The 14,195-nt window shown below is 43.9% G+C and overlaps 1 protein-coding gene across 3 annotated transcripts in view; it reads right to left on the reverse strand.

Moving 5' to 3' along the window:
- Positions 1–14,195, reverse strand: part of TTC28 (tetratricopeptide repeat domain 28) — a 593,579-nt gene that overhangs the window by 86,738 nt on the left and 492,646 nt on the right. For all 3 annotated transcript variants that reach the window (XM_057526055.1, XM_057526054.1, XM_057526056.1), the window contains 4 exons: positions 13,246–13,355; positions 11,391–11,520; positions 9,047–9,265; positions 6,913–7,078 (listed from right to left, as the gene is read on the reverse strand). In XM_057526055.1, coding sequence (XP_057382038.1) covers positions 6,913–7,078; positions 9,047–9,265; positions 11,391–11,520; positions 13,246–13,355 — 625 coding nt within the window. The remainder of the gene's footprint in view (positions 1–6,912; positions 7,079–9,046; positions 9,266–11,390; positions 11,521–13,245; positions 13,356–14,195) is intronic.

The following is a 14,195-nucleotide window of genomic DNA, read 5'->3' on the forward strand; positions in this document are numbered from 1 at the left end:
GACCAGGGCTCAAACCCTTGTCCCCTGCATTGGCAGGCGGATTCTTAACCACTGCGCCACCAGGGAAGTCCCGTAAATATAGTTTTAAACTTTCAAAGGCCCACTGTAATTTAAAATAAGCCAACGATGTAGCAATGACCAGTGCTTGGGTACTTGCTTAAAAGAACAGATACAAATAATTTAAATCAGTTTATCAAGTATCCATTTACATCGACTAAATGTGTCCTAGTTGCAATCTTGCTTTTGCAATTCATTTGTTTAAAAAACCCCGTTTTTTTTTTTTTCCTCTTTTAGTGGAGATGGGGGGCGGGAAATCTCTTTGGAACTGAATTAATCATAATCTTTGGTTCATCATTGATCCATGAACAGCCTGTTTTCATGTATTTATTGAGTAATTTTAATAATGTAATAGTACTCACAAACCCACCAGCCGAAACAAAACCCAGAGAATAACTTACATCTAATCATTTGTTGCCTCCCCCAGAGCCCATCCTCCCCTTCCCAGACCGAGGCAAGTGCCATCCCAAATCCCATGGCCATCATTCCCTACCTGTCCTTTCCACACAAGTTTTATTGCATCTAGCTATATTCCTAAAAGTATATTTTTATTTTAGTTGTTTTAACTCTATCAAAAGGATGTCATCCTATAGGTAGTATTTGGGGACCTACTTTTTCACTTAACATTATACTTCTAAGATTTAGGCACATTTTGGGGTTCACTATGGCTCCTCTCTTTTGTCTGCTGCTTAATATTCCACTTGGGGACTAACTGCTCATCCATTCTCTCACTGATGGCATGTGGGGGTTTCCAGGACTTTGCTACTGTTTACAGTGAAGCTCTGAAAATTCTTGCTCATGTACAAGAGCCTCTCTTGGATATTATACCTAAGGTGTGTACCTGGGTCAAAGGGTATGCAAATACGCAGATCAGAAGGTGATGCCAAACCATCTTCCAATGCAAAATGCCAATTTATTTTCTTCCCAGCCACATATAATATACCCTGTGGACCCACATCTCCTCCAACACTTGGGTTTGACAGACTTGTTAACAGTTGCCCTGTGTTATCAGGCTAGAACCAACTGGAGTCATCAGCATTTACGAATTCGTGCAATCTAAATTAATACGTGTTTTGAAATAAGAAAATACATTTGATTATAAAAATAACTTTCACTGTAGAAAATTTAGCAATATAGAAAAGCACCAAAAGAAAAAAATCGTTAACAGCTATAATTTATCAAGGTTTCATATTCATTTACAATGAAGGAATATTTACCCTATTATCAGGGCAGTCTACAATTGCAATTTATTTAGAACCCCCAAGGAAGCACACCTTTCAGACCAGACCTACCACTGAACACAGCCCTGTTAGTGTTCTAACCAGTCAGCTTAGCTTCCCCAAAGTGCCACTGTGCTGTCCCAGGTGCCCAGGAAGCAGCAAGACTCTGGCTAAATATCAGAATTAAAAGCTGAAGATGTGCTTTGAAATTCATAACACCTCCCTTATGGGAGGTGCGTATTCTATACGGTGGTTTCAATCTATGCTCTTTTGATCTGGGAAGAAGGGACTGGAAGTTCTTATTAAACACTTAATAAAAGCAGTTCTTTTATTTTAAATCCATTTTCAGAAAGTCCCTTGTAGCACTGTACTTCCTTTTAGCAGCAAGATGCCATTAAGGACAGCAAAAATGGTCTGCAGAATAACAAGGATATCATGGCCAGACTGTGGGTAATTGAATGAAGGTGTTCCCCCAGGCACCGAGACTCAATTTCTAGGGGCACATTGCGTACTTTACATCTACAAGAAAAAGAGAATCAGTGAGCCAGCCCAGCATAAGCACAGAGTCTTCTCACAGCACACCTTCTGGTGACTAAATTTCAAATTCACTGATGTCTCACTGTGGGCCAGGCACTGTGTTAGACAGTGAGAATTCAGAGAGAAGGACACTGCACCTGCTCTCCAGGGCATCACCATCTGCTTGGGAAGACACACAAATCAGGTGATTATGAAACAAGGAAGAATGAAATAATTGCTATTGTTAGCGACCACAGAGAACAGCCAAGACTGATTTAGACTTACAGGGACTGGGTGGTCCTGATAGAAACACTGTGAGATTTGAACAGGAATCTGAAGGGAGATTAGACTATGTACAGGAAAAGTAGAAGGACAGTTCTGGGAGAAAGGAGAAGTACTTCATTCACAGAATCAGTTGGTTGTTCACACAAACTTTTAATAAACATCTACTATGTTGCAGGGCTGCCTGAGGGCCTGGGTATGAAGAGGTGAATAAACCTGACAGTGAAGCTTCTGAAAGGTCTTTTTGAGGAGTTATCATTTAAGTAGGAACTTGAAGGATGAGAAGGAACCAGCCATACCAAGAGCAGTGGGCAGAACTTTACAGAGAGAAGGAAGGGCATGTGCAAAACTTTAACATGGGAAAGCCCTTGATTTACCCTAGGCAGTGAATGGAGGCTGGGGTGGCCACAGGGAGATGCCAAACTGAAGAACTAGAGGTGTCATTCAAGGGGCAGACAGAAGCCAGATCACATGGGCTTACAGGCCAGTGTGAGGAATGTGAGCTGGAGTCTGAAGACCATCAGAACGTTTGAAGGGATAAAATGTGATGGGGGAGCTCTGGGATGGGTGGGAAAAAAAGGAAACATAGTTCCAATACATCTATGAAAGGTCACTCTGACCGAAGGGGACTGGAAGGCCGTGAGAGGGAGAGGCAGCAGGAAGGGCAGAGGGGAGGCAGCAGCAGTGGTTCAGGGAGAACTTTGACCCAAAAACCCCTAGAAACAGGCTGGAGAGGTTCAAAGGGGCCAGATGCTGTATGGCCATGGAGGGTGGTGTCACCCCACAGCCAGGGGCAGGAGGTTTGCATTTGAGAAAGACACATGGTCCAAACTGTCTAAGGAGAACTCAAGATCTGCTTATGTGGTGCATTAGAGTGACTGATCTGGGGGAGAAATAGTTGGCCTTTAGATATATTAGACTAGAGATGCCTGGAAGATACCGAGACAGCTTTGGTTAGTGGGCAGCTGCAGCTACAGATCCAGAGGTTAGACATGCCTGAGCTAGAGTGGAGGGGGGAGTCACAGGGTACATTTAGAGAACAGACAGGAAGGTGTGGTGGTTGGAGCATGGCGCTCACGAAGAGGCAAGAACAGAAAAGAAACCCAGATCGCCCTCCTACAACTAGATCGTGGTGTCAGGCTCCAAAACTTGGATTTTATTCTCTGTAAATTGAAATTACAGAAAGGTTTCTTTTTTCCTCTTTGAATTGCAGAATTGTTTATACATGGCTATCTATTTCTGACTTTAAAAATAATATATGTTCATTGTTAAAAAACTGAAAATAAGGACAAGTACAAAGAATAAAATACCAAGCATCTATAATTCCATCATCCACCTGTAATTACCCCTAACACTATGGGCTAATTCCTTCCAAGGACTTTTTCTTACTTTTCATATCAGTATTTTGTATATATTACAAAATTTGAATTATACTATATACAATAATTCTAATCTTACTTTTTCACTTACTATTTTGTCACAAATATTTGACTATGTGCTTAAAAATTCTCTGTAAACATGATTTTAATTGCAACATAATATTATATTGATATAAATAATATTATATTGATATAAAATAATTTGACATTCAATAATTATGGATATTTCAGTTGTTTTTTTCTATAATATATAGAACTATTATAAATATTCCTATGTATACATCTTTACTCCATTTCTAAAATGAGAATTTTGGGGTTGAAGGGCCCATTTTTAAGATTTCTCATACTATTGGCAAATTATTTTTAGAAAGGCTAAACCAATTTATATCCCTAGAGTATGAGACTGTTCACTGCATCCACACTTTAAAAAATATTTACTAATTTTATAGATGAAAAATAATTTAGCTGTCATTGAAATGTTTTCTTGAAACTGAGGCAGAAACCAGTCTCACAAAAAACTCCACTTTAGTGAATTCAAACCATGCCACTAAAGTATTCAGTTTTAATATCATAATCAAGAACTTGAGTTTAAGTTCACAAAAGATGAAACAATTTTAATAAGACTAGTCCAAAGCAACAGGAAAGACCTCACTTCTGCCTTTCAAACTGGGGATCGAAGCTACCGAGGGCAGCCCCCCAAATTCATCCTGAGCATCAAGCCACCCAACATCCTAGAGACCCCTGAGGACTCATCCCGACTTGTGAGCTTTCTGTACAAGGTGGAGGGGAAAAGATTAAGGTGGGGAACAGGAGCAAGTTACAGCGCTTCCTCTCTCCCTGCCATTGAAGAAGAGCTGAACTATAACCCAAAAGTCATTTTTTTAATTCAGAAGGCACCAGGAAGCAAACTTAGTCAACCTCCAGTATCATATAAAAGAAATGCTGAGGCACAAGTGTTTGGAGTGAAACCATGGTGTCCAACAGGAGGGGTGCTGGGAAGAGTCAAAGGGTAACCCCCTTCCTTCTCATGATGAATTTTAACCTAGGTACACGGAAATTGGGATCGAGAGAAATCTGTGTTTTTGCACAGACTGAGCCCTCTCAGTGGTTTGTGTGCACTGCAATGCCCTGGCTGTGGCCACCACACCGCAGTAAGGGAGAAGCGCACCTCTACACGGGCAGGGTTTCAGATGGCAGGTGTTGCACACCCGGGTCCCTTCACAATTTCATCTCAGTTCAAGCTCTGGACTGTGGCCTTACAAGCTTGAAAGCCTGCTGTCGCTTATGTGCTCAAAGAGGCTTTGCCTCTTGGGAGCTCATTTTCATTAACCAAGGTCGCAGAGTGGTACAAACCAGAATGCCAGTTTGTTAGGTATTTATATCTGCAAGTATATGTCATGAGAAACCAAATGATAACCAGAAAGCAGAGGCCTGAACAAGGGAAGGGAGGGGGACAGCCTGAGAGGTCTCCCCCTGCAGACCTTGCACATCCTGCCTGGGGTGGCCTTCATTTAGTTTATTTCTCATCATCCTTCTGAGCTCAGTTCAAAAACCCCTCCTCAAGGAAGCCTCCCCAGCTCCCAGTATAGGTTTCCCCACCCCTGCTTATACATTTTCACTACGCCCCACGTTTACATACATACATGTAAGTTTAAATACTTACAACGATTTTCATTACAAGACTGTATATGCTCTGTGTCTACTTTCTTTCAGTTCCCTGAGAGCAGGAGCTATTCCTGCCTCATTCATCACTCTTTCCCCCATCTCTAGTAGACACAGCACATAGCAGGCACTCAAATATTTGTAGAAGGGAGGGAAGGCAGGAAGGATGAGAGCATAATGACAGCAAAGTCCACCACAAGAACAGCCTTCCAATGGGACTTGGAGTGCCTTAGCCAAGATTCTCTCCCCCTTTTCACAGTGTCAGAAATGGGCACTGCTAAAGTCTGCCCTGCTTTTGCTCCCTTTTTTTGTGTTTCTACTGCTGGGCATCCCCTCCCCTCTAACACTCGCTTTGGATATGCAATACCTTTGATCAGGTTACAGATTAGTCAGACTAGCCTAAGCGCCTTTCTGTCTGCTGAAGCAGCTCTGTGTACCCCTGGCCTAACCCATTTTATGGTCATTTATAATTAAATCTCAGGGAGTAGCCTTACTTTCCAAGTTCGTGGGGTTCCCACACTGTGAAGCCCCTGTGATCACCATACCATTACCCAGTGTTAAGGACAGGGATGCTCCAGGAGGCACGGCAGCCGTGGGAGAAATAGGACAACAGTGTGTGCATGTGGCTGACGCCTGTTCATGCTTCATAAAAACAGAAGCTAGAGATGACATTCTTACATGCTTTGGCTATTGTCTCAAGTATGATATTAATTTTGATAATTAAAAGCAGAACAAGCACCGGCCCGGGAGTCTGGGTGAGATCTAGATTGTTTTGATTCCAGCTCTGACACTAACTCGCTGTCGGCAAGTCCCATTTCGGTGCCGAATAAGGAGTTGGCCTAGATGACCACCAGAGCCCCTTCTGGCCTTGACATTTCCATTATCGAATGGTTACTTTTCATCTAAGAGCTTGTCTCAGACTTCATAAACACCCAAAGATCAATCCAGCTGCTGGCAATGACTATCACACACTCGGGGAGTCTGAGTTAAGCATCTCTAAAGAAATCACAGCAATATCTTAGGATTTTCATGATTACAAAAGAAATCATTCAAGAGAAAAGCAGATGTCCTTGGGACCTGACACCAGTTCACACAGCAGATTTTCTGACACGGATCTTCTCAACATTTGTTAATCACAGGATGGGGGACTGAGACGCCTGGGAAATCTGGCTATGACCCAGCTCTAAGGGGCTCTCTTCTTTCCATTTTCCCAGAAGCAGGGTCCTTGTGGAAATTCTTTTCTATATATAAAATAGCCAATCACGATAAGACATTTCCATGAGTATATAACTTTTACAATATTTGCAAAAAAGCACTTTTCCTCCCCACCCTCGATATTGGGAATTCAACTTCCTTCACCTCAGCCCCTCAACAAACAGATCCTGTCACTGGTAATACAGTCTCAAACAGGCGTTCAGCTATAGTACAAACAAACTCATCATGAATCTGTTTATAACCAAAAAAGCATCTCAATTTTAATTAGCTAATATGTTAAATTTGAAGTCGTGTTTATGTTTAAACATTCTACAAACCCATCTTAGAAAATGGGCATGTCTGATAAGGCCCTTCCCTGTCTGAAAGGAAATTACCAAAAATAATAAAGACATCCTGCTAAGGGGTTTGCACTCCAGAGACACGTATTTGTTTCTGCTGCAGCAACTGTGAATAGACTGAGCACAATGTGTGAATTCCAGATTTCTTCCATTAGCTCAAGTAGGACGTTTACAAAAGAGAAAACAAACGAAAACCCCTGAGATCATATCTGAAGGTGGGATTGGGAGCACCGCACTACTTGCCTTGAGTAATAAGACTCCACACCCAGGGCCTCCCGGACGCTGGCGATGTGCTGCTCTAGGGCCGAGCTGGTGGCTGTCGGAAGGGCTGCGCTGCTGCCAGCCTGGAAGTCACTGGAGTTTTCCACCGTGTTGTCTCCCAGGTAGTGTTCGTGAAACTTCAGAATCCCTGAAACAAGACAGGCACAGGCACAGCCAACATTATACACGATTGGGGTGGGGCAAGGGAAGGCGGAGGACAGTGGGCAGCAAGGTCGATGCTATGTGACCTCTTTGACAAGCATGCTGTCCTCCAAACCATGTGAAGAAATCCTGAAATCCGAGGTGTCAAGAGGGCTTTCAGAAGTCTGGTCAGTATGCTTTTTTACAGCTTTCACCAGAAGGTTTGGTGCTTGGAAACAGGGAATTCAAGACAGGGCTTTTGATTTTGACGATATATATTCAGAAGCTCCTGGAATGATGATTAGTTCACATCAGTTCACATATTTCAAAACAGATGCTTCTCAGAAGCACCAAACAGGGAAAGTTTCCTTTCAGGAATAGTGCATGAGCATGCCAAGGTGTATTCTCCCCAGAAACTGAACTCCTGACAAAAAATATAGCTAGCCAAATGGAAACTGTGTTACTCAAAGACCATTCGTTTCACAAAAGCAAATCAAAATAAATATGTAGTGTAAAGGCCAGATAAAAACATTTTAAACCATCTTTAAATAAGACCAACTAGTCAATGGTCATTAATGGATTAAAGGAGCAAAAAATGACGGCTGTATGAAACTGAGGCAATACGCAGCGGTTTTCTAGCAATAAACACAGGACATATTCTCAAATGGTGATGAGGTGTGTCAGCCCTGGAAAATGCTGGTCCTCTCTGATTGGATTAAAGCCCTGGTGAAAGCTTCAGAGTCTCATTAAGAGCAAAGAGAAACGGAAAGAGAAACAATAGGAACCTCATTATACATGGCTCATTGTTACAGGGATTTGGATATACCACCTGTCAAATTATGTTCCCAAAACATAACAACCACCGAGAGAATGAGCTCAATGCCTCCATCATCAGCTGTGTCCTCCTGAGCATCAGGGCCCTCCGGGGGCTGGGATACACAGGGATTCATCCCACTGTGCACGACGCTCACCAAGTCACCATGAACACCACAACTTAAAACCTTCAGCATAAAAAGGTCAGAGGCAAGAATGTTCTTTATGGAAAGCCCATAAAAAACATGGAATTAAGGGTAAAATTATAAAAAGTGAGGCTGAAGCATAGTACAGGCATTCTCAGAATGTAATCAGAACCCAGGAAGCATCTCAGAGCTGTCATCCAGCCATCATTTCCTTTTTAAATCAAAGGGACAGAAACATAATCAAGAAAATCTTGTCAGTTCTCCTTGGCAGTTGAACTTTTTGAAATTGGCTTACAGATATTCAAGAAGCCCATTCTTCAAGATTCCCAATTATAAGATCCACTTCCCCAGTCAATAAACTCTAATTGGATCTGGTGTGTCTCCAACGTGGTAAAACCATCAGCATTTTGTTATGCAAAAAATATGGCCCTAACAGCTAATTAGTGGTTCTGTATTTAGTGAAACTGTTAAAGCCTGAACATTTAATCCTGATTTAATCAAAGGGGATTTTTACTTCTGAAATAGATTTACAAATGAACTGGTTAAAAATGGGTTTTGCTAAACTCAGAAATTTCAAGCATAAGACTTCATTTATATACTGTGATAGAGTTGCCATTATCATTTTAGTCTCTTTAACTGTACCATGACAAAGGGTCACAATTATTAAATCATATCTAGAAAGAACTCATTCGGACTTATTACTTTATTAGCTAATGAACAACAGCTGCTTAAAAACAGGGCTGCTGGTGAAATTAATCCTCCTGCTCTTCGTCTTCCTTGATAAATGCTTCCACATTCACCAGCGAGGAGCCGTGATTTCTTGGGGGAATGAGAAAGCTGGGCTGTCTTATTAATTGAATGCCCCACTACGGACTACCCACCGTGGGGGAAGATTTGCTGAAAGCCGACATTAGCTCCTTGATCTGATCTATGGTAATGCACCTCTCCCACCTCTATTCATTAGACTTTCACAACCTAGTGTCTTAATTGCCCTGTTCCCACAGAAAGAGACTTACCTGCCCCAGGAGCAAGCAGCCAGCTGTACAGGTAGCCCGCAGCCAGGGAATAGTAAAGCACTAGTCCCCTCTGGCCATTAACCATCTCTAAGATCTGATCAGTAGTGACTGGGGAGTAGGGGTCGGAGTCCTGCTGTCCTGTCTGCCGTTCTACCAGGAGATCTGCAAACGCCCTTGTCCGTCCTCTTTCTGCCACAGCCAGGGCTTCATCATGATGGCCTAGGAGACAAAGGGATAGGCTGGGAGTCCACGGGGAGTATGCTTATCAGAGAGGGCCATCAGGTGACCCCGGGCAGGCAGAAACCCCACTGCCTCTCCACGCCAACGTGTGGCAGACTCTCAGTGAGACTGTTTCAAATTCAACCCCCTGCCTCAGATGACGGGTGCAGTGACCACTCTACTCAAACCCCACATTTTCAGATTCCACACCACCGTAAGCCACCAGGCTTCCCTGTCTGGCAGCCACACCACAGGAAAGCTGACTGTTCAGAGCATCCATCCTCAGCCCTGCCCACTCTCCCTCCACATCCTGAGTTACTCCCCGGCCTCCTGGCTTCTGACCCCATTCACTTGGCTCATTGGACCTGATGTTCTGCACTCTGGTTACCCTCTCACTTCCCTGCTCAGCTTGGATTCTGATTTGGCCTTGGCAGATGAGCCCTCTAAGACATGGCTCTTGACCATCTTTCTACTTCTCCTCGATGCAGCCCCTCTGTGCATCACATTGCCCAGCCCTGTTTCCACATTTCCCACCAAATTATACCTCTGTGCCCTCACACATGCTGGTCCATCTGCTCTGTGTGCCTTTCCCCTGTTCACTGAAAACAGGGAATCCTGATAGCTGTCCTGCCTATCTCAAAGACTAAACGAAACCCTATATGTGGAGGTGGCTGGTAGGCATTATTCAAAGCACAGTATATATAACAAGTGACATTATAATCACTAGAGCTGATACCTCATTCCATTCTGGGCTCCCACACACTTGCTTCTCATCTCTTCTCATTCCCATGGGCAAAGGGTTCAAATCTCTGAGGTCTCTAATTCTTTGAAATTGCTTCTCTCTTTCAAGCTTTTCCTTAGTCTTTCAATCCAACCTCTAATCCCACTTCATCTAAGAAACTAGTCTGTAATCTAGTTTAAAAGCTAATGCTCAAATATGAGAGCACAAAAGATAAAGCAACATCCTTTCAAGTTAGGATTATTAGAAGGAACACAATGCAAAGGATCTGCTTGCATCATAAATATACAAATGGAAGAGTTGCTAGAACTAAGGTCCAAAGAGAGAGCAGGCAGAGGCAGGAGACCAGATGCCGCGGCCCCACAGCACTTCAAGGATGCCCTGCTTCCGACAGTCTGAGTATCAGTAGAAAGCAGGGATCTATATGTGTGTATGCAAATGTCTTCTTTTACCCTATTAAGTTATTAACTGGAACAGCAGGGACGATTTCTGTACACATTGGAAAATTGGCCCCAAAGTGCTAGACAGACTTAACACTGTGATTATAGTAGATAATAAACTGTAATCGCAGGCAATGAGCACAGTTAATAGATACATTTTTCAAGGGGAAGTTTGAGTATTCATACCCATAAAGCAAAGGACAGGTTATTGATAAGCCCTCAACATCCAACTTCAAAGACATTGTTAATTCCAATGAATACCTCCTTAACCCAAGTTCTGGGCTGGGGAAAATGGTCTGCAGAGATGGACAGGCCTGAGGAAAGGCAGAGGACGGGGTGGCTGGAATAGGGTGGCTGAAACAGCTAAGGCCCAGGTAAGGGAAGGTGGATGCTGGCCCAGTGCAATGCAGCCCACAGGCCTGGGAGCGTTGTCACTGACTATGTCACAGCCTTGGGGTCAGACAGTACAAACATTTATTAGACAGCAACATTAAAAGATGTGTGGCAGTAAAATAGGGAAGAGACCAGTGTCTTCTCAGGTACCTGCCCTCAGGTACTAATGGGCAGAGGGAACCTGGTGGGAGCACCTGCTTCAAGCATCCCTGTCTCCAGGACACCTTCTCTGGCTCCTGGGTCTGCCTGCCAAGCCACTTTGTTCCCACAGCACGCGAGTCCCTTTTACTCTAGTGCCAGTCACACCCTTCTGGGCTCCCGACTTCTGTCTCCTGATAGGCTAAGGGCTTCTAGAGGTCAGAAACCGGCACTTCTTGACTGGCACACGGCACATACAAATATTCGTTGCTTGAATGAACGAATGTTCAATTGCTGCGTTGTGGTTGTGGCTTCAGTCTGCCATGACAACAAATCATATTTCATCACAGCACTCACTAAACGACTCAGACACAGGGGTGCACGCACACAAGGTGGGAACCCCCGCTGCTCTCACCGAGGCTGACGAGCACTCGCTGCAAGGCCTGGTAGGAGGATGTCTGCAGGTCAAAGAGGGAGAGCTTGTAGTCCGTGCTCAGCTGCACCTCGTGTCGGATCGTTTCAAACAAGGCTGATGCTCTATAGAGCTGCAAGGAGGGGAAAAGAACGTTATCTGTTTTCCAGAAACCACTGTCTAGCCGTTCACCGACTAGAGACCATTTTTGCTCACATCTTGGTAGACAACAGAAAAATTGTTTTAAAAGGTTTGAAAGGATGAATCTTTATTTCCAGGTAGGTCTTTGTGGACCTGAAAAGGCATCAATTAGATCCTACTCAGTAAATTATAGTTTGTGTCATCAGTTTCTGACAGACAAGGGGATCTAAAGGACAGGGGTTATGGACTCATAGTCTGAAACTTGTGGAAAAAAATCAGCTATGAACGCAATCAAGTGCTGATTTTGATTAAAACAAACGAAAAGCCTCTCCTCCTGTCATCAAGCAACTGTAATGCACCACCCCAACGCCTCACAGTGCGGAAGGGCTGGAACTGGAGCAGGTGAGGGGGGGCCAGGCTGGAGACGCCTGAGGCTGGGGGGAAACCCTGACGGCAGCCGCGCTCTCAGGAGGAGGAGGAGGGCTTCTTGCAGGCAGTTCAGCTGAACCAGATGCTGCTCTGCACAGCAGTGCTCCAGGGAGCCACGTCCACTCACAGGGACACCCTGGGACCAGACACACGACACTCCTAAGGAGACACTGTCCTGCTGCTCTAAGTGGACCACAAGGCCAATGGGACAAGGCATTTCTCTGATATTTATATGTGGAAACAGTATCAAATTTTAAATTCATGCAAATTTAAAGAATAGAATTCTAAGACTAAGGGACTTAGACTAGGAGAGAGGAATGTATTCCCAACCCTGCCACTAATTTGCTGGGTGACTTTTGGTAAGATTCAGAACCTCAGTTTTTTTCTCTGTAAAGGGATGGTTATCACTCTACCTCACAGGGTTATTTAGGAATAAATCCAGTCAGTGAAAGTACTCTGAAAACTATAAATCACTATATCAATACAAACTTTAATTCTGAAACCAGAAAACTAGAGAATTAATTCTTTAAACTGTAAAACGTCGTAACATCCCAGGATGCTGTGGCACAAGTTCAAGCATATCATGTCCTCACTCCCTGTGAGCACCTACGACAGGAGCCTGGGTTCACCAATCCTTGGCCCCCTTTGCTAGCGCAGTGCCCTCCACAGCAAGTGCTGCCTAAGCAGTTGAGTGTGTAATTTTAGATGCCATCTCACAATTCCTCCAACCTGACAGAGGAACTCATAATTCCAGGGATCTTTCTAATTTGCAGAGCCAGCACAGAGCAGGCTTCTCTTCAACTATTTGTGTGTATGCAGAAACATGAACTCTGTGTGTGTGTGTGTGTGTGTGTGTGTGTGTGTGTGTGTGTGTGTGAGAGAGAGAGAGAGAGAGAGAGAGAGAGGGAGGGAGAGGAAGAGGGAAGAGAAGCATCTAGTGATATAACTAGAAACCTACAAAGACAGTAAATCCAATAATTATGAATTCTTGGATTACTTACTTCTGTCATAAAATGTATATAATTTCATATTAAGGTTTAATGAGGAACAGTAGCACATAATACAAGAATTCCAAAGAAATTATTGAGAAATCTATCATACAAGTGAGTAAGAGTCTTTACTATGGTTCAACACTTCTGGGCTAACACAGGCTGGAAATCTTGTATGTCAAACCCAAGAGCACGGGTCAACACCTTCTGGCAAATGTCATCACTACTAGGATAGTAATCCCAAGGTCTTCCATGCTTCTGGAAACAAAATCCACTCGGGACAGGGTTCTCCTGCTCACCTGATGTTGGGCTTCCTCCAGGTTCCCACTCGCCCAAAGGGAGAGGCCAAGACCATGGCGAATTTTGGCTTCATCTTCTCTTCGGCCCAGCTGCTCTGCTAACCTTAAACCTGAATTCAGATAGAGAAATTTTGAGGACACATAAAAGACAATTCCATCCTGCCAAGGAGTTCCGGAGGGTAACTCTGCCTCAGGTGTATATAAAGAGTGTTAGCAACACAGCGAGTTAAAATGCAGGACAAGAGCAGAATCAGCCAAGGCAGAGTAAGCATTCTTTTCAAATTCTGTGCTGGTAGTGACCTTTCCAGGTCACTCCAAGTTGCCCCAGCAAGAGCTCAGGTGACAGCTATCAGCAGGAGACAGGTTTGCAGGGCAGGCAGAAACACTGAAACAAATGGGACCTAACTGGCAGCCCTCCCAGCTGTGAAATCCCTAGCTTTGCAAATGAAAACTCCTGGCCTATAAGTTTACCTAACCCAATTCTCTGGCTGGCAAAAGTCTTTCTTGAAAGTTCCATAGTCAAGTACAGAAGCCCAGCTAATACTCTTTCCTATCCCATGTGTACAGCATCCAATCAGTGTTGACGAGAGACACATCAGATGTCCTCCTGGAAGCAGAATGCTCACACCGCCTGACCCTGCCTTCTGTTACTGATGCCACTGAGGCATTTCGCATCCAATCTGCCTTTCCTTTAAGGCTGAGACTTTGATGTGCCTCAGCGGGGTTTCAGAACAAGAGCTATTATGAGTTGAAAGCTTTAAATGAGATTGTTCTCATTCTAATGGCCTTCAGATAGGCACCTGCAGTTTGGGTCACTTACCCACAGCAAGCTTCTGGATTTCAGGACACCAGCAACCTCCAGGGCTTTGTGGGAGTCAAATCTGAAGGCAACCATTTATTGTATTGGCCGCTAAGCAGTTCTCAGCAACACTTTGCCCTCATTATCCTGC

The sequence above is a fragment of the Balaenoptera acutorostrata genome, chromosome 13, assembly GCF_949987535.1.
Source record: "Balaenoptera acutorostrata chromosome 13, mBalAcu1.1, whole genome shotgun sequence".
Classification (NCBI taxonomy): Eukaryota; Metazoa; Chordata; class Mammalia; order Artiodactyla; family Balaenopteridae; genus Balaenoptera; species Balaenoptera acutorostrata.